This window comes from Artemia franciscana, chromosome 9 (genome assembly GCF_032884065.1).
Source record: "Artemia franciscana chromosome 9, ASM3288406v1, whole genome shotgun sequence".
Classification (NCBI taxonomy): domain Eukaryota; kingdom Metazoa; phylum Arthropoda; class Branchiopoda; order Anostraca; family Artemiidae; genus Artemia; species Artemia franciscana.
The window spans coordinates 14294648-14317660 of NC_088871.1; the positions used below are offsets into that span (position 1 = coordinate 14294648).

At 36.7% G+C, this 23013-nt stretch overlaps 1 protein-coding gene across 1 annotated transcript in view; it reads left to right on the top strand.

Moving 5' to 3' along the window:
* The window catches only part of LOC136031039 (uncharacterized), an 84537-nt gene that overhangs the window by 54255 nt on the left and 7269 nt on the right, over positions 1-23013 (top strand). Inside the window, exons 6-7 of the mRNA XM_065710233.1 lie at positions 1903-1987; positions 6400-7557. Of these exons, the coding sequence (XP_065566305.1) occupies positions 1903-1987; positions 6400-7557 (1243 nt within the window). The remainder of the gene's footprint in view (positions 1-1902; positions 1988-6399; positions 7558-23013) is intronic.

The following is a 23013-nucleotide window of genomic DNA, read 5'->3' on the forward strand; positions in this document are numbered from 1 at the left end:
GTTAACATCGGAACAAAAAGACATTTATGATACGATAATGCATTGTGTTGATAACAACGTTGGAGAAATTTTCTTTTTGGATGCGCCAGGAGGTACTGGTAAAACGTTTGTGATAAAACTGATTCTGGCATCAATTCGATCAAAAAATGATATAGCGTTGGCAATTGAGTCGTCCGGAATAGCCGCAACATTGCTGCCTGGTGGAAGAACTGCTCATTCCGCTTTGAAATTGCCTCTGAATTTGCATTCTACAGAAACTCCAACGTGCAATATTTCCAAATCATCTGGGATGGGTAAAGTATTGCAGCAATGCAAACTTATTATTTGGGATGAGTGCACAATGGCACACAAAAAATCGCTCGAGGCTCTGGATCAATGCTTGAAAGATTTGCGAGGGAAGTCGAAACCCTTTGGCAGCACATTCAGGCAAACATTACCTATAATACCTAGATCAACTCCTGCAGACGAAATGAATGCTTGCCTGAAAAATTCTAATTTATGGGCACACGTAAAAACATTAAAATTAACTACAAATATGCGTGTCCGATTGCAAAACGATGACTCTGGTCAAACATTTTCAGATCAATTGCTGGCAATTGGAAACGGAAAGCTCCCAGTAGACTCAATTTCAGGACGTATACAACTACCTGCTGATTTCTGTAATTTAGTGACGTCCAAAAATGAATTGATTGAAAAAGTATTTCCGAATATTCTAAAAAATTATAAAAATAATAAATGGCTAAGTTAAAGAGCGATTCTCGCACCCAAAAATATAGACGTCCACGAAATCAACAATATTGTTTTGACCAAGATTCGAGACCAGGCAGTCCTTTACAAGTCAGTCGACACAGTTTTGGAACCAAATGAAGAGGTTAATTATGCATCTGAATGTTTAAATTCCGTGGATCTTTCAGGGTTTCCACCACACGTGCTACAACTAAAAATAGGCGTACCAATAATACTTTTAAGAAATATCAACCCACCAAAGCTTTGCAATGGCACGCGACTTGCCGTAAAAAAAACAATGGAAAACCTAATAGAGGCCACAATCTTGACAGGGCCTTTTGAGGGTGAGGCTGTTCTTATTCCTCACATTCCCATGATTCCAACGGATCTGCCTTTTCAATTTAAAAGATTGCAATTCCCAATTCGATTAGCATTTGCAATCACCATTAACAAAGCTCAAGGTCAATCATTAGAAAAATGTGGTATAGATCTTAATACTGATTGTTTTTCCCATGGACAATTGTACGTTGCATGTTCGAGGGTCGGTAAACCTGACAATCTATTTATATGCAGCGACAATTGGACAGCGAAGAATGTTGTATATTCGCAAGTTTTACGCAGTTAATTTGTATTGTATCTATCTATCTATCTATCTATATAAAAACGAGTTGTGTGTATGCATGTTTGTTTGTTTGTAAAAAGAGCGTTTGCATATGACGTCATTATTAGTACATAAGGCTTTGTATATGCACAGATAATGGGAACGCCAAGAATGTTGTATATTCGCAAGTTTTACGTAGTTTGAAACACATATATAAATCTATCTATATTCACAGGTGGGACATAGGGACACAATTACAATGGCGCGTAACTAATATGGCGCGTAACGACTTATGTGCGCGGGGGGGCTTGGGGGGCGCGAAGCGCCTCACCAACTAGGTGTGGGTGGCGCGAAGCGCCACCCCAACAGCTAGTATATATATATATATATATATATATATATATATATATATATATATATATATATTGTCTATTTGTTACACTATTTACAATCTATTACAAAAAAAAACTTAAAAAAGGAAAAAAAAAAAAATTTTTGATATTGTTTTTTATGTCTATTTACACCGAAACTATCTTCAATCCAAAGTTCCTAAAATAACTCACTGTCTTCTATAGGTTATCATATTCGACGATGTTATCTATTGTCAGCGAAGGAACCGAAACAGAGGATGACGACAAGTCCCCAACGGTTACAAACCAGGTAGCTGAAATTTAAACTTCTTTTTTTTTACAGAAAGTATAGAGAGAAATATACCAGCAAGGAAAGGTTGCGGTGTTCAAGAGACTAGCACTCAAAGCCATTGTTCTCACATCTACGATTTCTTTTGACAATTATTGTCCAATTTTGTAACAAGCAAAAAAGTCCGGATTTGTCCATCATTTTGTATAATTCCGCTTGTCGTTACAGATAGCGCAAAATATTTCCTTTCCAACTTTTCCCAAACAATTATTTTTGCTTTAATTATGGTCAATATATAATTCAGTAACAGCCATGTGTATTCCATTGCACATACCCTCTGATATATATCTAAATCAACCATTACCATAATATTGCGTTTGATTTGATTCCAATTGAATAAGCAATTCTGGTGTAAATTCAATTTCTCTTTCCTGTTTATCCTTCACAAATCATAACTTTTATGGAGTTTATATTCTATTAAGACACGATCGATAATAGCCTATTGGCATTTATTTTACATAATTCTTTTTTGAGTTTTGCTAAAATAAAGTGTTCATCAATTAAGAAATTAAAGTTTAAGTTCAATTTCTCCTTCCTGTTTATCCTTTACAAAACCATAATTTTTACGAGATTTGTATTCTTCTGAGATGTGATCGACAATCTCTGCATTAGTTTTACATAATTCTTTTTTGAGTGGGTCTTAAATAACGCGTTCTTTTATTCCATTATGATTTTGATTTGTCTTTTAACCATAGATTTCGTTTCCCATCATTTTTTTTGTGAAAGCGAGGATCACAAAGAATCAAAACCAAAGCGAAAAAACGAAAAAATATGTGGTAAGGAGACAAGTGACTGTGAGAATTACAACGAGTCAAAAACGAAAGCGAAGAACAAAGGAATATTCGGTTAGAAGACTAGTGACAACGAAGATTACAACGAATCATAAATGAAAGTGAACAACAAAGAAATATGGGGCTAGAAGACAAGCGACAGCTAGAATGACAACAAGTCAAAACAAAAGTGAAGAGCAAAGAAGTATGCTGTTAGATGACAAGCGAAATGAAGAAGATAAACGCTGGCAGAATGTTTAACGACAACAAGTTATGGCACAAAACCCAGTGCAAACTTAAAAAGTGGCCGCAAACCAGTCAAGTGTTAACTACAAGTCATTGGGACCCTTCAACGTTGTATGTATTCAGTGTGGAGCTCTCCATTTTCCCGAAGAAACAGTAGCGATCAAAGGTGATTCATGTGGAGATTGCAGCATGTATGGTCGAACTATATTGCTACTTCCACAATATCCCAATGAATTGGCTTGCCTTTTTTTAGGAAGCCACTCATTTTCTTTCGTTTCTGGAACTCAAAAGTTCCACAAAAAATCAGAAACTTGAACCAATACTTCGCTTTGACTTTTTTCAACGTAAGCGATAATCGAACCACCAATAGTCGTAATGTTTTTAGCTTCAAAATAGCTGGACAAATTTATCACGAAAATAATTTGACGAGCTCTTATTTTAAAGCACGACCAGATCCGGTGATATTGGGAGGAGTTGGAGGGGGGGGGGGACCTAAAATCTTGGAAAACGCTTAGAGTGGATGGATCGCGATGAAACGTGGTGGGAAAAATAAGCAGAAGTCCTAGATACGTGATTGACATAGTCGGAACGGATCTTCTCTTTTTGGGGGAGTTTGGGGGAGGGTTAATTCTGAAAAATTAGAAAAAATGATGTATTTTTAACTTACGAAGGAATAATCGGGTCTTAATGAAATTTCATATTTAGAAGGACCTGATAACTCAGAGCTCTTATTTTAAATCCCGACCGGATCCAGAGTCATTAAGGGGGGGAGTTGGGGGGATCGGAAATCTTGGAAAACACTTAAAGTGGAGAGATCAGGATGAAACTTGGTGGGAAGATTAAGAACAAGTCCAAAATATGTGACTGACATAACCAGAACGGATCCGCTCTGGATCCGGCGACATATGAGGGAGTTTGGGGGGGGGTAAAATCTTGGAAAACGCTTAGAGTGGAGGGATCGGGATGAAACTTGGTGAGAAAAATAAGCAGAAGTCCCAGATATGTGACCTAAATAACTGGACTGGATCTACCCTCTTTGGTTGAGTTGGGGGGAGTAATTCGGAAAAATTAGAAAAAATTAGGTATTTGTAACTTACGGACGGGTGATCAGATTTTAATGAAATTTGATATTTAGAAGGATCTTGTGCTTTAGAGCTCTTATTATAAATCCCGACCAGATCCGGTGACATTGGGGGGAGTTGGAAGGGGAAACCGGAATTCTTGGAAAACGTGAAAATTGAGGTATCTTGATCTTACGAATGGGTGACTGGATCTTAATGAAACTTGATATATAGAAGGATCTTATGTCTCAGATTCTCCATTTTCAATTCGAATCGGATCCGGGGACATAGGGGGTTGGAGGGGGAAACAGAAATCTTGGAAAACGCTTAGAGTGGAGAGGTCGTGATAAAACTTGTTGGTAAGAATAAGCACAAGCTATTGATACATGATTGACATAATTGAAATGGATCTGTTCACTTTGGAGGAGCTGGGGGTGTTGATTTGGAAAAATTAATAAAATCGAGGAATTTTAACTTAAGAACGGGTGACCGGATCTTAATGAAATTTGATATTTAGAAGGAACTCATGTCTCAAAGCTCTTATTTCAAGTCCCGACCAGATCTGTTGACATTGGGGGGAGTTGGAGAGGAAAATTGAAAATCTTGGAAAACGATTAGAGTAGAGAAATCGGGATGAAACTCGGTGGGTAGAATAAGCAAATGTCGTGGATACGTGATTGACGTAACCGTACTGGATCCACTTTCTTCGCGGGAGTTAGGGGGTGGGGTTCAGTGCTTTGGTGCTTCTGGACGTGCTAGGACGATGGAAATTGGTAGGCGTGTCCGCGAGCTGCATAAATTGACTTGATAAAGTCATTTTTCCCCGATTAGACCATCTGGGGGACTGAAGGGAGAGGAAAAAGTAGAAAAAATGAGGTGTTTATAACTTACGAGTGGGTGATAGGATATTAATGAAATCTGATATTTAGAAAGACCTCATGACGCAGAGCTCTTATTTTAAATCCCAATTGGCACTAACCCTCCGATTTTCCTTTTAAATCAATCTTTTGATTCTTAGAATTTTGCTAGAGCTCATACCATATGAGCTCTTGGCTCGTCCGACCTCGTCACAAGTGCCATATGAGCTCTTAGCTCTTGTTTATGATTGTATTAGGAATTTGTTTATTCTTTTTTTTTCATTGTTTTACATCATAATCCCTATTGCACAGACGTCATATTGTTTGGGGGAACTTCAATCCAAAACACCAGGTAGTAATGGTGTAAAAAAAGAAAATATTGTCTATTTCGAATTGAGAGGTTGCACACAAGATCTTAATGAATTTTGATATTTAGAAGGACCTCATGACTCAGAGCTCTTATTTTAAATCCCGATTGGCACTAACCCTCCGATTTTCCTTTTAAATCAATCTTTTGATTCTTAGAATTGTGCTAGAGCTCATACCATATGAGCTCTTGGCTCTTGGCTCGTCCGACCTCGTCACAAGTGCCATATGAGCTCTTAGCTCTTGTTTATGATTGTATTAGGAATTTGTTTATTCTTTTTTTTCATTGTTTTACATCATAATCCCTATTGCACAGACGTCATATTGTTTGGGGGAACTTCAAGTCCAAAACACCAGGTAGTAATGGTGTAAAAAAAGAAAATATTGTCTATTTCGAATTGAGAGGTTGCACACAAGATCTTAATGAATTTTGATATTTAGAAGGACCTCATGACTCAGAGCTCTTATTTTAAATCCCGATTGGCACTAACCCTCCGATTTTCCTTTTAAATCAATCTTTTGATTCTTAGAATTTCGCTAGAGCTCATACCATATGAGCTCTTGGCTCTTGGCTCGTCCGACCTCGTCACAAGTGCCATATGAGCTCTTAGCTCTTGTTTATGATTGTATTAGGAATTTGTTTATTCTTTTTTTTTTATTGTTTTACATCATAATCCCTATTGCACAGACGTCATATTGTTTGGGGGAACTTCAATCCAAAACACCAGGTAGTAATGGTGTAAAAAAAGAAAATATTGTCTATTTAGAATTGAGAGGTTGCACACAAGCCAGACCCTTGGAGGGATGAAAGTTCTTTCTATTTAGGGAAAAGTATCGAACAAGATCAGAAAATAAGAAATTTTATGCCATTTTTCGACTGGCAGAAATTTGGGTCGTGAGTTTCTTTGTACCAGCTCCTTACCTCCTTACAGTGACTCCTTACCCTACCTGCTCCATCAACACTGTGTACAGGTTTTTTTAAGCCACTATTCTTTTATTTTTTGGCTTTTTTGTTTTGTTTTTAAAGCGGTTGATAGCATTATGATTATTCTGAACTTTTTTTCATTTTTCAGTTGGCACCAGCAGAAAAATGCGCTTCAATTGGGCAGGACTACGAAACAGTGAAATTATCGTTATCGTCAGTGAGCGTAGTTCTGACAGAGCATAATGTGAATGAAGCATGGACAGATTTTAAAACAGAAAACAGCATTTTGTTACCAAAGTCAGAACTAAATCTGCTTTGTTATGGGTCTAATTGTCCTTCAAATATTGATAGAACTTACCCATGCCGTTCAATGCCAAGTCTAACAGAGTTTAAGTTTTATGACGGAAATCCGAAGGAAAAGCCCTTAACGGGAATTTTCGCAAATGCTCCCAATTCACCACTACCTGTTTCAGAGCTTAATCCAGAGGAAATTAAACCTTTCGTTAGATATCCCGGCCCGCTTCTTTTGGAGGCTGGAAAGGACAAATGTGTACTAGCCTCCTCGGAAAAAGCTTCATCGTATTCTGAAGATAAACAAATTTCAGTTAATCCGGAAATTGTAAAAATTAATAATTTTGTTGATGATCAATTGGAATTAAATGTGATATACAATAATGATTCTTTGCAAGAACTTCCCACTCTCTCGAAATCTCGACTGAAAGTAACTGACAAAGAAGAGGAATTAGAGTTTGAGCCCCGATTACCAAAAGAGTCAGTGACTTTTCCAGAGAGTAAAATAAATAACAAAATATATGACTTTGACGTAGCGTGCAATCAAGATCATTTGAATTGTGCATCGTCATTGTTAGACTCACAATTAGAAAGATGTGAAGATCCCAGCCCTAACGATATCCTAAGCACTAGTCTAATGCTGAGGTCGTTAATTTTACCGGATTATGAATATACTACCTCAGACAAATCGGATAAATTTGTGCATGCATTACCTCAAAATGTTTCTAACTGGCATATAGAAACTGATAGGCCGCATGTGCTGTTAACAACAGTCAATCACCCAAATCCAGATTTTGAAGAAGAATCCCTTGGTGTGGGTACAATGCCGCTCATTAACGAAGAGACTGTATCTGAAAATCTGTGTTCTAATCAATCAAAAACTATTGAATCAAAATTAGATATCACCGCAGATGTATGCCGGGATTTTGCTGATGAAGAAAACGAGATAGACATACACAAAATACACAGTTTAGATTTGGTGACAGATACAGAACAATCTAATTTGCTAAAAAATGTGAGTACTTTCGTCTATTATTAATTAGAAAGATTTCGAGAAATAAGTTTTCGAAGACAAGTAAAGAGCCATATTAAAAAACGGCCAAAAATTACTATTAAAGAATGAATAAAACATGAAACGAGCAGTAATTAAATGAACAATCTTAGAAAATATTCAGCTAACATGTTCAGTTCAGTTCGTTTATTAACAAAAAACAAATCACACACTGAGAGCAATGCCCGTAACGGGTGACAGTATTCATTCAATCATCAAGATAAGAAATATATAAGGTAAGAAAAGAAAAGAAGGAGAAGGGAAAAGAAAAGAAAACTAACGTAAATTAATAAAACAAAACAAAGAGAATTATCAGTAGAAGAAGTTAGGATCTAATTAAATATTTTCTAATAAGAAGCTTTTAATCTTAGTTCGAAGTACTAATATAAATGAATAAATATATCTTAAAACCTGCAAGCATTAAATTGAATATTCAAGTCGAACTTAAAATGAACAAATTCACTACAAACAGGAGTTTGGCTATTCTCCCCTCCCCTAACCGCTAAGTCTAATGCCTATTGTGTCATTTGTGTTTTATTAAAAACAATGCACCTTAAACGGTCCTTGAAAAGAAACAATAAAAATAAGCTTAATATTTTATATATAATGGTATTAACTGATGAAATCTCAGAAATTTGAAATTTTATTTAACTATAATTTTAAATTTTATTTTTTAATGCTGCAATTGCATACTGTTGTGTTGCCTCTGATTTATAAAATGGCAAAATTTCTGAGTGTTTTCTTTTGATGTTTTAACCTTTTACAAAGATCGGTCGTGATAATACAAAAGCAAATTTTTGTCAAGCTAATATTTGTATCCTACGAAGTTTCCTTTTCTTCAAAAATGTGCATTCGTTCGTGGTATGTGCGTGTTTCAATTCGTGGTAATAGCTAAAACGCTGAGCTATTAATAAAAATTGTGTATGATATATAATTGTATCCTAAAAACCTTCTTTCTTTAGGTAAATTCTTGGTAAGAGACGAAAGTGCAGCACCGATTTTTTTTCAAATTTTTCCGCCCTTCTGTAAGAAACCATGTCTTCCAAAACGGCATCACTAGAACAACTGCTGCACAATTTAATTTAGCCATGTACTGCTCCGTCTTGCAACTTAGCCCTCGTGCAAATAAACTCACGTTTAACTGGATCTCTGTCCAACTCAACCCACGTGCAACTTGACCAATTTAACTTAAACTTCTTGCAGCTGAACTCCTGTTTAAGTGGACCTCTGTGCAACCCAAGCCCATTTAACTGAACCCTCGTTCAACTAAACCCCTTGCAACTCAACCACATTTAACTAAATCCTCGTTCAAATGAACCATCGTTTAAATCGATCCCCATTTAACTTAACGCTTATGTAAATCAATCCCCATTTAAATCGAGCCCCGTTTGACTGAACTCAACCCAAGGCCTAAGAATAAAGTTTAAATTAGCGGAGATTAGAAGCTCAAAATTTTCTTCTCGCTTCGTTCATGGAAAATTCTCCCCATGGACGGTTCTCTTCTGCAGATAATCCCCCTTAAATTGTTAATTCTATAATTCTCAATAAAAAACACAGTTTGGAATCAATGGCAAATTGAATAGCTTACAACCTCTTTTCCAGGGGTTATGGGAGGGGTCTTGTCATTTCGAAAGGGATAGTTATTGGATCTTTCATCTATGCTAAATGAAACGACTATCTCAAAACTTTAATCAGATGTCTTTGGGGAAAAAGAGTGTGGGAGAAGGCTAGTTGCCCGCCAATCTTTTTGGTCACTTCGAAAGGTCATGAGAACCTTTTTTTTCCATTCGAATGATCAATCCCTTGATTTTCTAGGACTATTGGTTTGATATGATCACCTATGGGGAAAACGAACAAATAACTAGAGCTAAGAGCTCATATGGCACTTGTGACGAGGCCGGAAGAGCCAAGAGCTCATATGGTATGAGCTCTAGCAAAATTCTAAGAATCAATAGATTGCTTTAAAAGGAAAATCAGAGGCTTAATGCCGGTTGGGATTTAAAATAAGAGCTCTGAGTCACGAGGTCCTTCTAAATATCAAAATTCATTAAGATCCGATCACCCACTCGTAATTTAAAAATTCCTCAATTTTTCTAATTTTTCCTCTCCCTTCAACCCCTCAGACGGTCGAATCGGGGAAAACGACTTTATCAAGTCAATTTGTGCAGTTCTCTGATATGCCTACCAATTTCCATCGTCCTAGCACGTCCAGAAGCACCAAACTTGCCAAATTACTGAACCCTACCCCCTAACTCCCTCAAAGAGAGTGGATCCAGTCCGGTTATGTCAATCACGTATCTACGACATTTGTAAGCGTTTTCCGAGATTTCTGGTTCCCCCCTCCAACTCCCCCCAATGTCAGTAAATCTGGTGGGGATTCGAAATAAGAGCTCTGAGACAGAAGTTCCTTCTAATATCAAATTGCATTAAGATCCGGTCACCCGTTCTTAAGTTAAAAATACTTCAATTTTTCTAATTTTTCCAAATTAACAATCCACGTCTCCCCTAAAGAGAATAGGTCCGTTCCAATTAAGTCAATTTCGTATCTATAACTTGTACTTATTCTTCCCATCCTTTTTTCTGATCTCTCCACTCTAAGCGTTTTCCAAGATTTCCGGTTTTCAAGATTTCTGTTTCCCCCCTCCAACCCTCTATGTCCCCAGATCCGATTCAAATTGAAAATGGAACATCTGAGACATAAGATTCTTCTATATATCAAGTTTCATTAAGATCCGATCACTCATTCGTAAGATACCTCAATTTTCACGTTTTCCAATTTTCACGTTCTACAATGTCACCGGATCTGGTCGGGATTTAAAATTAGAGTTTTAAAGCACAAGATCCTTCTAAATATCAAATTTCATTCAGATCTGATTTCCAGCTCGTAAGTTACAAATACCTCATTTTTTTTTATTTTCCAAAATGCTCCCCCTCCCAACTCCACCAAAGAGAGCGGACCCGGTCCAGTTATGTCAGTCACGTACTTGGACTTGTGCTTATTCTTCCCACCAAGTTTCATCCTGATCTCTCCGCTTTAAGCGTTTTCCAAGATTTCCGGTCTTCCCCCCGATTACACTGGATCCGGTCGGGATTTAAAATAAGTGATCTGAGTTACGAGGTCCTTTTAAACATGAAATTTCAATTAAGATCCGATCACTCCTTCGTAAGTTAAAAACACCTCATTTTTTCAAATTTTTCAGAATTAACCCTCCCCCCCCAAACTCCCCCAAAGAGAGTGTTTCCACTCTGGCTATGTCAATCACGTATCTAGGACTTGTGCTTATTTTTCCCCCATAGTTTCATCCCGATCTCTTCACTCTAAGTGTTTTCCAAGAGTTTAAGTGTTTTAGGTTTTCCCCAACTCCCCCCAATGTCACTGGATCCGTTCGGGATTTCAAATAATAGGTCTGAGACACGATATCTTTCCAAAAATGAAATTTCATTAAGATACGATCACTCCTTCCCAAGTTAAAAGTAAACTCGTTTTTCTAATATTTCAGAATCAACCCTTCCCCCCCTACTTCCCCAAAGAGAGTTTATCCGTTCCGGTTATGTCAATCACGTATCTAGGACTTTTGCTTATTTTTCCCAACAAGTTTCACCCCGATCCCTCCACTCTAAGCGTTTTCCAAGATTTTAGGTCCCCCCCCAACTCTCCCCAATGTTACCAGATCCGGTCGGAATTTAAAATAAGAGCTCTGAGACACGATGTCCTTCCAAACATCAAATCAAACAGTTCGTGGTAACGAACTGTAGTAAGGAGCGACCCGGCTCAATAGCAACCGAAACTGAAAAATGGAATTTTGATACCAATAGTTACATCAAAATCGCATTTTAGTGCTGATTTTAAATATATAAGTTTCATCAATATTAGTCTTACCCATCAAAAGTTACGATCCTGAGAAAATTTGCCTCATTTTAGAAAAAAGGGGGAAACACCCGCTAGGGGTAACCCTATTGTAGAAGTTTCAAGCTCCTATCTACAAAACGTGGAATTCCGCAGTTTTTGCCGGAAGACAGCTTACGGATGCGTGTTTATTTGTTTATTTGTTTTTTTTCCTGGGGTAATCGTATCAACTCAGTGGTCCTAGAATGTCGCGAGAGGGCTCATTCTAGCGGAAATTAAAAGTTCTAGTGCCCTTTTTAAGTGACCAAAATTTGGAGGGTACCTAAGCCCTAGCCCATGCTCATGTTTCTCCCAAAGTCACCGGATCAAAATTCTGAAATAGCCATTTTATTCACCATAGTCGAAAAACCTAATAACTATGTCTTTGGGGACGACTTACTTCTCCACAGTCTCCGTTGGAGGTGCTGCAAGTTACAAACTTTGATCTGTGTTTACATATAGTAATGGTTATTGGGGAGTGTACAGACGTTTTCAAGGGGATTTTTTTGGTTTGGGGGGGGGAGAAGTTGAAGGGGGATTACATAGGAGGATCTTTTCATGGAAGAATTTGTCAAGGGGCAAGAGAATTTCAATGAAGGGGGTACAGGGTTTTCTAGTATTATTTAAAAAAAAACGAAAAAATAAATATGAAAAGTTTTTTCAACTGAAAGTCAGGAGCAGCATTAAAACTTAAAACAAACAGAAATTATTACGCACATGAGGAATTTACCTCCTCGTAATACCGGCCTTTGTGATTCAGGGGTCATTCTTAAAGAATTGGGACAGAATTTAAGCTTTAGTGTAAAGAGCGAGGTATTGACGAGGGGGTCGACCCCCTCATATAGGCAATAAAAATATACAAATATACAAGTTCCTTACGTAAGTTAATGCGTCAGTTACATATATTTTCTACTAATGAAAACGTTCGTAAGAAGTTAAAAGTTCTAGTTGCCTTTTTAAGTAATAAAAAAATTGGAGGGCAACTAAGAATCCTCCCTTGCTTTTTTCTCAAATCTTCTGATTAAAACTATGAGAAAGGCATTTGGCCAAAAAAAAAATAATATGCAAATTTCGTTTTAATTATTTATGTGCGGAGAGTCAAGCTCAAAACATGCATTAATTCAAAAACGTCCAAAAATTAGATAAAAAAAACAAGGTTTTTTAACTGAAAGTAAGGAGCAACATTAAAACTTAAAACGAACAGAAATTACTTCGTATATGAAAGAGGCTTTTCCTCCTCAACGCCCCGCTCTTTACGCTAAAGTTTTTTACTGTTTTAAAAAGTAGAGTTAAACTTTAGCGTAAAGAGCGGGGTGTTGAGGAAGAAAATCTGCTTTCATATACAAAATAATTTCATTTAGTTTCAAGTTTGATTGTCGCTCCTTACTTTCAGTTAAAAAAACTTATTTTTTTTATTTAATTTTTTCATTAAGATCCGATCACCTGTTCGTAACTTACGTAACATATTTATTTGTAACTTACGAACGGGTGATCAGATCTTAATGAAATTTGACATCTAGAAGGATCTTGTGCTTCAAACTCTCATTTTAAATCCCGACCAGATCCGGTGACATTGAAGGGAGTTGGAGGGGGAAGCCGGAATTCTTGGAAAACGTGAAATCAAGGTATCTTACGAATGGGTGATCGAATCTTAATGAAACTTGATATATAGAAAAATCTTATGTCTCAGATGCTCCATTTTCAATTCGAATCGGATCCGAGGAGGGTTGGAGGGGGGAAACAGAAATCTTGGAAACCGGAAATCTTGGAAAACGCTTAGAGTGGAGATATCGGGATGTAACTTGATGGGAAGAATAAGCACAAGTTATAGATATGAGATTGACATAGTTGGTACGGATCCGTTCTCTTTGGGGGAGCTGGGGGTTGTTAATTTGGAAAAGTTAGAAAAATTGAGGTATTTTTAACTTAAGAACGGGTGACCGGATCTTAATGAAATTTGATATTTAGAAGGAACTCATGTCTCAGAGCTCTTATTTGAAATCCCGACCAGATCTGTTGACCTTGGGGGGAGCTGGAGGGGGAAACCAGAAATCTTGGAAAATGCTTATAAATGTCGTAGATATGTGACCGACGTAACCGGACTGGATCCGCTCTCTTTGGGGGAGTTAGATGGTGGGGTTCAGTGCTTTGGCGAGTTTGGTGCTTCTGGAAGTGCTAAGACGAGGGAAATTGGTAGGCATATCAGGGAGCTGTACAAATTGACTTGATAAAGTCGTTTTCCCCGATTCGAAAATCTGGGGGGCTGAAGGGAGAGGAAAAATTAGAAAAAATTGAGGTATTTTTAACTTGCGAGTGGGTGATCGGATCTTAATGAATTTTGATATTTAGAAGGACCTCGTGACATAGAGCTCTTATTTTAAATCCCGACCGGCATTAAGCCTCTGATTTTCCTTTTAAAGCAATCTATTGATTCTTAGAATTTTGCTAGAGCTCATACCATATGAGCTCTTAGCTCTTGTTGTTTGTACTGTTTCTGCAGGTTAGAAAACAGAAAACTACTTTGAATCAGAGCATTTCAGTTTCTTCTGAGTTTTTTAGAATGGAAACGGTGTATCTTTATTCCTTTAAGGGAGAAACGAGGGGAGATTGGAGATAGAAATTGATGTATAATGCTCAGAGCCATCTTGGGGGAGGGGGACAAAAGAAACTTTAAAAAAATCATAAGACCTTGAAATTGATATCTAATCCCTTTTAATTTCTGGGAACATTTCTTGTCTACAGGGGCGTTGTTTGGGCGGTGAGAGGGCAAGGAGGCAGTTAACCGCCCCCCCTAATAACGTGGATAAAAATTACTATACATAACACGTCCCTTACATATCCGGATATGAACCCCTCTTACCTCCCCCCTCTCAATAAAAATACTGGATATTCGTCCCTGCTTGTGTACGCTGTTATTATGAAAGTAAAGAGTAACATTACACCCCAAAATGAGCAGAATCTATTCTGTTTAGGAGGAGGACTGCCCCTTCCTCATCCGCACATTCACCTCATGTCGCAGAAACTTCGGGGGGTGCTCATTAGATCGGAAACTAAGAGTTCTAGTCTTTTTATAAGTCGAATGTGACTGAAGACCAATTAACCGTGGGGTATTTTCCGCTGGGGTGTTTTCTGCCACGGGATATTTTTCAGGGATTATTTTCTACGGGAGGGGGGCAAATGCCGGCTGTCATCTTAAACACGTGAAAGTGAAACAGCCTTAACATCACACTTCAGTTTTCAGTCAACTTAGCAGCGTTGCCACCGCTTTGATACCAGTTTAATTTGGCCCATTTCAACAGCAGGTTAAAAATTTGCCTTAAAAAGGAAAACTATCGATAAACTAATGATTGAACAAAAATTTGACTCAGAAAGAAGCAAATATACCAGAAAATTTGCATTGTACCAAAGAAAACATTCAAATGCACCATTCAATTGTGCCAGGATCTCTAAATTGTACCACGTTGGCAACAGTGCAGCGTAGTTGTCTTTAAATTAAAATAATCAATTTCCTCTCAATGCATCCCTTATGCCAATGGCCCTACTTGCTCTCTAATCACAGGAAGTATTTTGGTCACAGAAGGCATGCCCTTTGGCTTTCATAACATTAGAAGAATATTCTTAATGAAACCGCAGCATGCAAAAATTAAACTGAAAATAAAAGGTGGCTTTTTTTCTTAGTTAAGAAAATAGCTTCTGATGTTGGGAGGTTTTATAAAATTTGGAATTAAGATCTATTTTTGAAAAGGTAAAATACAGTGTCGTTCTTATGAGTTGCTGACAATAGATTATAAATATATCTGCTATTATTATAGATACGAATTGTAAATAGATTTGAATTGTCAATAAATGTCGCTGTCACTCTTCAATGATATTAACAGCTAATCTGACATAGTCTGTGAATATGGTTCAGTTTATTCTGTACAGTATACCTTTATACTTCTGGAAATTTATCATAATGCTTTTCAATTCGATAAGGAGGTCAGTCTGTAAGGCACTACATGTTGAAGTTTTGCAATCTGTTGATATTGCGTTTTTATATGTCCCCCTTCTCATTTTAATTTTCTCATTTTAATTCCCCCTTCTCATTTTAATTTTAATCGTCTTATCGCTATCAGCGTGTATATTTGCTAGTCTTTTAGAATATACCATTCAGGGATTTGTTTTAAGGTCAAGCGTTACCTTAAAATCATTTTACAAGTGTCTGCTCTTGTCGGTTGACCATCACAAAGATTTTTTATTAGCGAATTTTCCCAGGAACTAGCCATCATAGAGAGGTATTAAGAATCTTTGGTTTGATAATGAAATTTTTCAAATTTTCAACGTGGATATTACCACAATGAACTTCCTAAGATGCAAAATTGCCGTATAGCAAACAGGAAAATATATAATAAAAAAACTGAGGTTATCATCAGCCAGTGGATAGAAAAGAAGAAAAATGGACAAAAAGATATTTTGGCAAAGACTTCCGCCAAATTGTTAAGTTTTAACGCCGCTCCTTACTTTCAGACAAAAAACTTGTTTTTTCTATCTAATTTCTGAGCGTCTTTGAATTAATGCAGGTTTTGATTTTGGCTCACCGTACATGAATAGTTAAATCGAAGTTTGCACATTAATTCTACTTCTATTGGCTAAATGGCTTTCTCAAAGTTTTGATCCGACGATTCTAAGAAATAGGGGCGGAGGAGGGGGCCTAGTTGCCCTCCAATTTTTGTGGTTACTTAAAAAGGCACTGGAACTTCTAGTTTTATTTACGAACGTTTTGCTTAGTAATGAATATACGTAACTTACAAATTAACTTATTTAACGAACTTCTATATTCGTTCAGTCGCACTTCTATAGTTGGGTTTTCTGATATGCCGAATCTGATGGTGTGATTTCATTAAGATTCTATTACTTTTAGCGGGTGTTTCCCCCTTTTATCGAAAATAAGGCACATTTTCCCAGGCTTTTAACTTTTGACGGGTACGAATAAAGTTGGTGAGACTTGTATATTTGAAATCAGCATAAAAATCCAACTTGTTTGATGTATATATTGGTATCAAAATTCCGTTTTTTAGAATTTCGGTTACTATCGAGCTGGGTTGCTCCTTACTACAGTTCGTTACCATGAACTGTTTGATTTTAAGCCTGTCGCTGATTATTCGGATGTATGGTAAAGTGGTGAAGGTTCTGGTTTCATTTGCCGGAATAACTAAGGATCTATTTTTCAAAAGTGTAAATTTTTTTGAAAAGTGTGGTTTCATTATTTTCTTGTTTTATCTTTTTTGATCTTCAATCTATGTTACTTTCAATAAATTTAATTCTGTAACCATTACATAATAAAATATCTTTAGCATAATTTAATTCAGAGGATGCCTGATTGTGTGAACAGATTTTTAGACTAAAGAGATAATCACGCCTCTTTTCATAGAAAGAAGGGGGTTTGACGGGAAATGCAGGTAACGATCATTGTAGGCGGTATTCTTATAGGTAGAAAATCCAAGATTAGGAGTACTTTTTAGAATAAAAAAAAAATCATGAGAAAGGTAGCTTCCCTGAAACTTCCAGGTGTAAGATAAGTTCAAGCTTTAAATCTAAGTATTCAAATCCACCAAAAACTCGTTTACAGAATCTTGCTCATGTTCCCAAACAGACAAAATGTCGTCAACAAAACGGAACCTAAAAGAGTGATTCAGGGGAAAACTACTGAAAGCATATTTTTTTTTTAAATCTATGTAGAAACTTGCCAAATAGGGAGATTAAACAGGTCCTGTCGGTAAACCAAACTTAAAAAAAAATTGTCTGTGAATTTAAATTACAAGGAATATTCTTTGCAAGGGCGGACAAGGGTCAATACTTTATCGATTTCTAAAGTCTCATAATCCAGCCAAGCAGAATTATTTTCTGATTTTCTTTGTAAGGTCTGTTCATATTTATGAACATCACAAGAAGTGTATGGAAACTGCATCAAACTGGCTAAGATAGTATTTCCTGTTTTACTTTAATTTTTCAACAAGATAACCGGAGCTTTTTATGTGGGATTTCTATGTACTAAAAAAAGGCCTAAAAATGATGACCAAAAACTTTCCTACACTCGTGGCTGGAGAGCTTTGGCATGATGCGATAGAACATCAAATTTATTTGTGCAAAATTACTCCTATGATATTTCCTTTAAATGGATTTTTAGTGTTTTACTAATAGGTGTGCTGGAAATTTTTAGGGGTGTGCTAGAAATTATTTTCTTTCATGAACTATAAAAAGAAAATTCTGCTTCGTTCAATCGAAAAAAAATGACGCTTTCTTACGATTTAATTTTTCATTAAAACTGAGTATCTTTATTTTCGGCACAAAATGAGAAAAATGAAATGTTTTACTAACAGGTGTGCTAAAAATTTTTAGGGGTATGCTAGAAATGATTTCCTTTCATGAACTATAAAAAGAAAATTCTGCTTTGTTCAAACGAAAAAAATGACGCTTTCTTACGATTTAATTTTTCATCAAAACTGAGTATCTTTATTTTCGGCACAAAATGAGAGAAATGAAATGGTTTTTTCTAATATTTCGTGAAGCTACGTGTCGATTTTTAGTTTTCTGTCGTTTGCTCGGATCTCGTATCCTAACTGTACTTGTCATGACAAGACCGCCTAATCAATTCGAGATAGTTTGGCCCCTAAACTAAAACAGTCTATAATGGACTAGATAGGGTGATTTTTTGAAGTACCGCATGCCTTTAAAACTTTTCAAAGAGAGGATATTGTCAGTTTTAAAGCCACATAAGTTAGGTTCCAGTATAATTTGCCCAAACAAGGGGTTGCTAAGGATCACAGTTGGACAGTATTTTCCCTTGAGTACTAATCCTCCCCCCTTGAACAGCAATTTTAGTGGCATTTTTTAATGAACCCAAGGTTAAGTTCACTAAATAATTTCCCTGGAATTTTTTCGCCGACATTTTCACAGAAAATGAGTTAAAACCCCTTTACCACATCCAAATTTTTACAAGAACAATAAAATTCAAAGAGAAAAACATAAGCCAAAACAAGCTAGCTTCATGTAATCATACTCATTTTCTGATAGATATTAAATAAAAAAAACAAGTTTTTTTAACTGATTGTAAGAAGTGACATTAAAACTTAAAACGGACAGAAATTACTTCGTATATGAAAGGGACTGCTCCCTCCTCAGCGCCCCGATCTTTACGCTAAAGTTTGACTCTTTCTCTCAACTACTTTTTAAAACAGAAAGAAAAACTTTAGCGTAAAGAGCGAGTCGTTCAGGAGGGAACAGCCCCTTTTATATACGAAGTAATTTCTGTCCGTTTTAAGTTTTAATGTGTCTCCTTACTCCTCCCTACTTTCAGTTGGAAGAACTTTTTTATATTTAATTTTTCATTGTTTTTTTTTAATAATGCTAGAAAATCCCGCGCTCCCTTCATGGAAATTTTCATCCCCCATGACAAGATCCTCCATGAAAAGTTCTCCCCACATATCCCCCTCTCCTCAACCCCTCCCCCAACCAAAAAAAATCCCCCTGAAAACGCCTGTACACTTCCCAATAACCATTACTATATGCAAGCACTGGTCAAAGTTTTTAACTTGTAGCCCCTCTCACGGGGACTATGGGGGAGTAAGTCGTCCCCAAAGACATAGTTATAAGGTTTTCCGACTATGCTGAATAAAATGGCTATCTCAGAATTTTGATCCGGTAACTTTGGGAAAATAATTAGCGTGGAAGGGGGCCTAGATGCCCTCCAATTTTCGGGTCACTTAAAAAGGGCGCTAGAACTTTTCATTTCTGTTAGAATGAGCCCTCTCAAAATATTCTAGGACCACTGGGTCAATACGATCACCCCGGGAAAAGAAAAACAAAAAAACAAATAAACACGCATCCGTGATCTGCCTTCTGGCAAAAAATACAAAATTCCACGATTTCAAACAGTTCGTGGTAACGAACTGTTGTAAGGAGCGACCCGGCTCAATAGTAACCAAAACTCTAAAAAATGGCATTTTGATACCAATAGCTACATCAAAAGAATCGTATTTTAATGCTGATTTTAAATATATTAGTTTAATCTAGTTTAGTCTTGCCCATCAAAAGTTACGAGCCTGAGAAAATTTGCGTTATTTTACAAAATAGGGGGAAACACTCCCTAAAAGTCATAGAATCTTGACGAAAATTTCACCATCAAATTCAGCGTATTAGAGAACCGTACTGTAGAAGTTTCAAGCTCCTATCTACAAAAATGTGGAATTTTGTATTTTTTGCCAGAAGGCTGATCACGGATGCGTGTTTATTTGTTTGTTTGTTTTTTGTGTTTTTTTTTCCCAGGGGTGATCGTATCGACCCAGTTGTCCTAGAATCTTGCGAGAGGGCTCATTCTAACGGAAACGAAAAGTTCTAGTGCTCTTTTAAAGTGACCAAAAAAATTGGAGGGCGCCTAGGCCCCTTCCCACGCTAATTATTTTCCCAAAGTCAACAAATCGAAATTCTGAGATAGCCATTTTATTCAGCGTAGTCGAAAAACCTTATGACTATGTCTTTGGGGACGACTTACTCCCCTACAGTCCCCGTGGGAGGGGCTACAAGTTACAAACTTTGACCAGTGCTTACATATAGTAATGGTTATTGGGAAGTGTACAGGCGTTTTCAGGAGAATTTTTTGGTTGGGGGGAAGGGTTGAGAAGAGGGGGATATGCTGGGGGAACTTTACATCGAGGAATTTGTCATGGGGAAGAAAATTTCCATGAAGGGAGCGCAGGACTTACTGGCATTATTTAAAAAAAAAACAATGAAAAAATAAATATGAAAAAAAAATTTCAGCTGGAAGTAAGGAACAGCATTAAAACTTAAAACGAACAGAAATTATCACCCCTATGAGGGGTTAACCTCCTCATAATTTCTCGCTCTATACGCTAAAGTATTTTTAGTAATGTCAACTATTTATTTTACGGCTTTTGTGATTCAGGAGTCATTCTTAATGAATTGGGACACAATTTAAGATTTAGCGTAAAGAGAGTGGTACTGACGAGGGGGCGAACCATCTCATATATGTAATAGAAACATTACAATAAAAAGTTCTTTACGTAAGCTAATTTATAAGTTACGTAAATCTTTTACTAATAAAAAGATTAGTAAAAAATTAAAAGTTCTAGTTGCCTTTTTAAGTAACCAAAAAAATGGATGGTAACTAGGCCTCCTCCCCCACTCTTTTTTTCTCAAAATCATTCGATCAAAATTATGAGAAAGCCATTTAGCCAAAAAAAAAAAATATGCAAATTTCGTTGTAATTATTACTCTGCGGAGAGCCAAAATGAAAACATGCATTAATTCAAAAACGTTCAGAAATTAAATAAAAAAAACAAGTTTTTTCAACTGAAAGTAAGGAGTGACATTAAAACTTAAAACGAACAGAAATTACTTCGTATATGAAGAGGGCTGCTTCCTCATCAACGCCCCGCTCTTTACGCTAAAGTTTTTTACTGTTTTAAAAAGAAGAGTTGAGAGAAAGAGTCAAAGTTTAGCGTAAAGAGCGGGGCGTTGATGAGGAAGCAGCCCCCTTCATATACGAAGTAATTTCTGTTCGTTTTAAGTTTTAATGTCACTCCTTACTTTCAGTTGAAAAAACTTGTTTTTTTTTATTCAATTGTAGATAGGAGCTTGAAACTTCTACAGTGGGGGGTTCTCTGATACGCTGAGATTTTATTACTTTTAGGGGATGTTTTCCCCTATGTTGTTAAATAAGGCACATTTTCTCAGGCTCGTAACATTGGATGGGTAAGACTAAACTCGATGAAACTTCTGTATTTGAAATCAGAATTAAAATGCAATTCTGTTGATGTAGCTATTGGTATCAAAATTCCGTTTTTTAGAGTTTAGTTACTATTGAGCCGGGTCGCTCCTTACTACAGTTCATTGCCACGAGCTGTTTGATACAAGCTTTTTTGAAGGTAAATCTAAAATTTACTGAGAATAAACGTAAGGCAATTGACTGTTTTTCATCGCAGCAGTGTTACCAATAATTTGAGGTATACTGTACCAGTTTTTGTCTAAAACTGTACCGTGGAATTTAATTTATACAATCTGAAGAGCTGGTTAAAAATCACCGTAACATGAAGAAAATTTTAGGTAAAGTTTAAACTTGAACATATATCCAAGTAAGAAAGAAGCAATTAAAACCAAAATGTATAGGAACCTTTGTATTGTACCAATCATCTTGGCTAACAAGGAATCAACCTTTTTGTGAAAATTTTACACCTCTGGTTTTCTTTTACAAGATTAAAAGTAAACTCGTAGCATTAAAAATGCAGCCGCTGAGTGAGCGCTTTTAATAAACCGCTGCATTCAATCTGGGAAATCCTAAATGAATCATCATCAAACAGTTCGTGGTAACGAACTGTAGTAAGGAGCGACCCGGCTCAATAGTAACCGAAACTCTAAAAAATGGAATTTTGATACCAATATTTACATCAAAAGAATCGCATTTTAATGCTGATTTTAAATATGTAAGTTTCATCAAGATCAGTTATACTCATCAAAAGTTACGAGCCTGAGAATTTGCCTCATTTTAGAAAATAGGGGGAAATACCCCGAAAAAGTCATACAATTTTAACGAATCACACCATCAGATTCAGCGTATCAGAGAACCTTATTGTAGAAGATTCAAGATCCTATCTACAAAAATGTGGAATTTCGCATTTTTTGCCAGAAGACAGATCAGGGATGCGTGTTTATTTTTTTAATTGTTTGTTTTTTCCCCAGGGATAATCGTATCGACTGAGTGGTCCTAGAATGTCACGAGACGGCTCACTCTAACGGAAATTAAAAGTTCTAGTGCCCTTTTTAAGTGACCAAAAAATTTGGAGGGCACCTAGGCCCCCTCCCACGCTCGTTTTTTCCTAAAAGTTACCGGATCAAAATTCTGAGATAGCCATTTTATTCGCCATAGTCGAAAAACTTAATAACTATCTCTTTCGGGACGACTTACTCCCCCACAGTCCCCGTGGGAGGGGCTGCAAGTTACAAACTTTGACCTGTGTACATATAGTATTGGTTACTGGGAAGTGTACAGACGTTTTCAGGGGGATTTTTGGTTTAGGGGGGAGAGTTGGGGGGGGGGTATGTGGGAAGATATTTCCATGGAGGAACGTCTCATGGGAGAAGAGAATTTCAATGAAGGGGGCGCAGGATTTTCTAGTATTATTTGAAAAAAAAAACAATGAAAAAAAAATTTGAAAAGTTTCTTCTACCAAAAGTAAGGAGCAGCGTTAAAACCTAAAACGAACAAAAATTATTACGCATATGAGGGGTTTGCCTCCTCGTTATACCTCACTCTTTACGCTAAAGTATTTTTAGTAATTTCAACAATTTATTCTACGGCCTTTGTGATTCAAAGGTCATTCTTAAGGAATTGGGACAAAATTTAAGCTCTAGTGTAAAGAGCGAGGTATCGACGAGGGTTGAACCCCCTCATATACGCAACAAAAACATACGAGTATAGAAGTTCGTTACGTAAGTTAATTCGTAAGTTACGTATATGTTTTACCAATGAAAACGTTTGT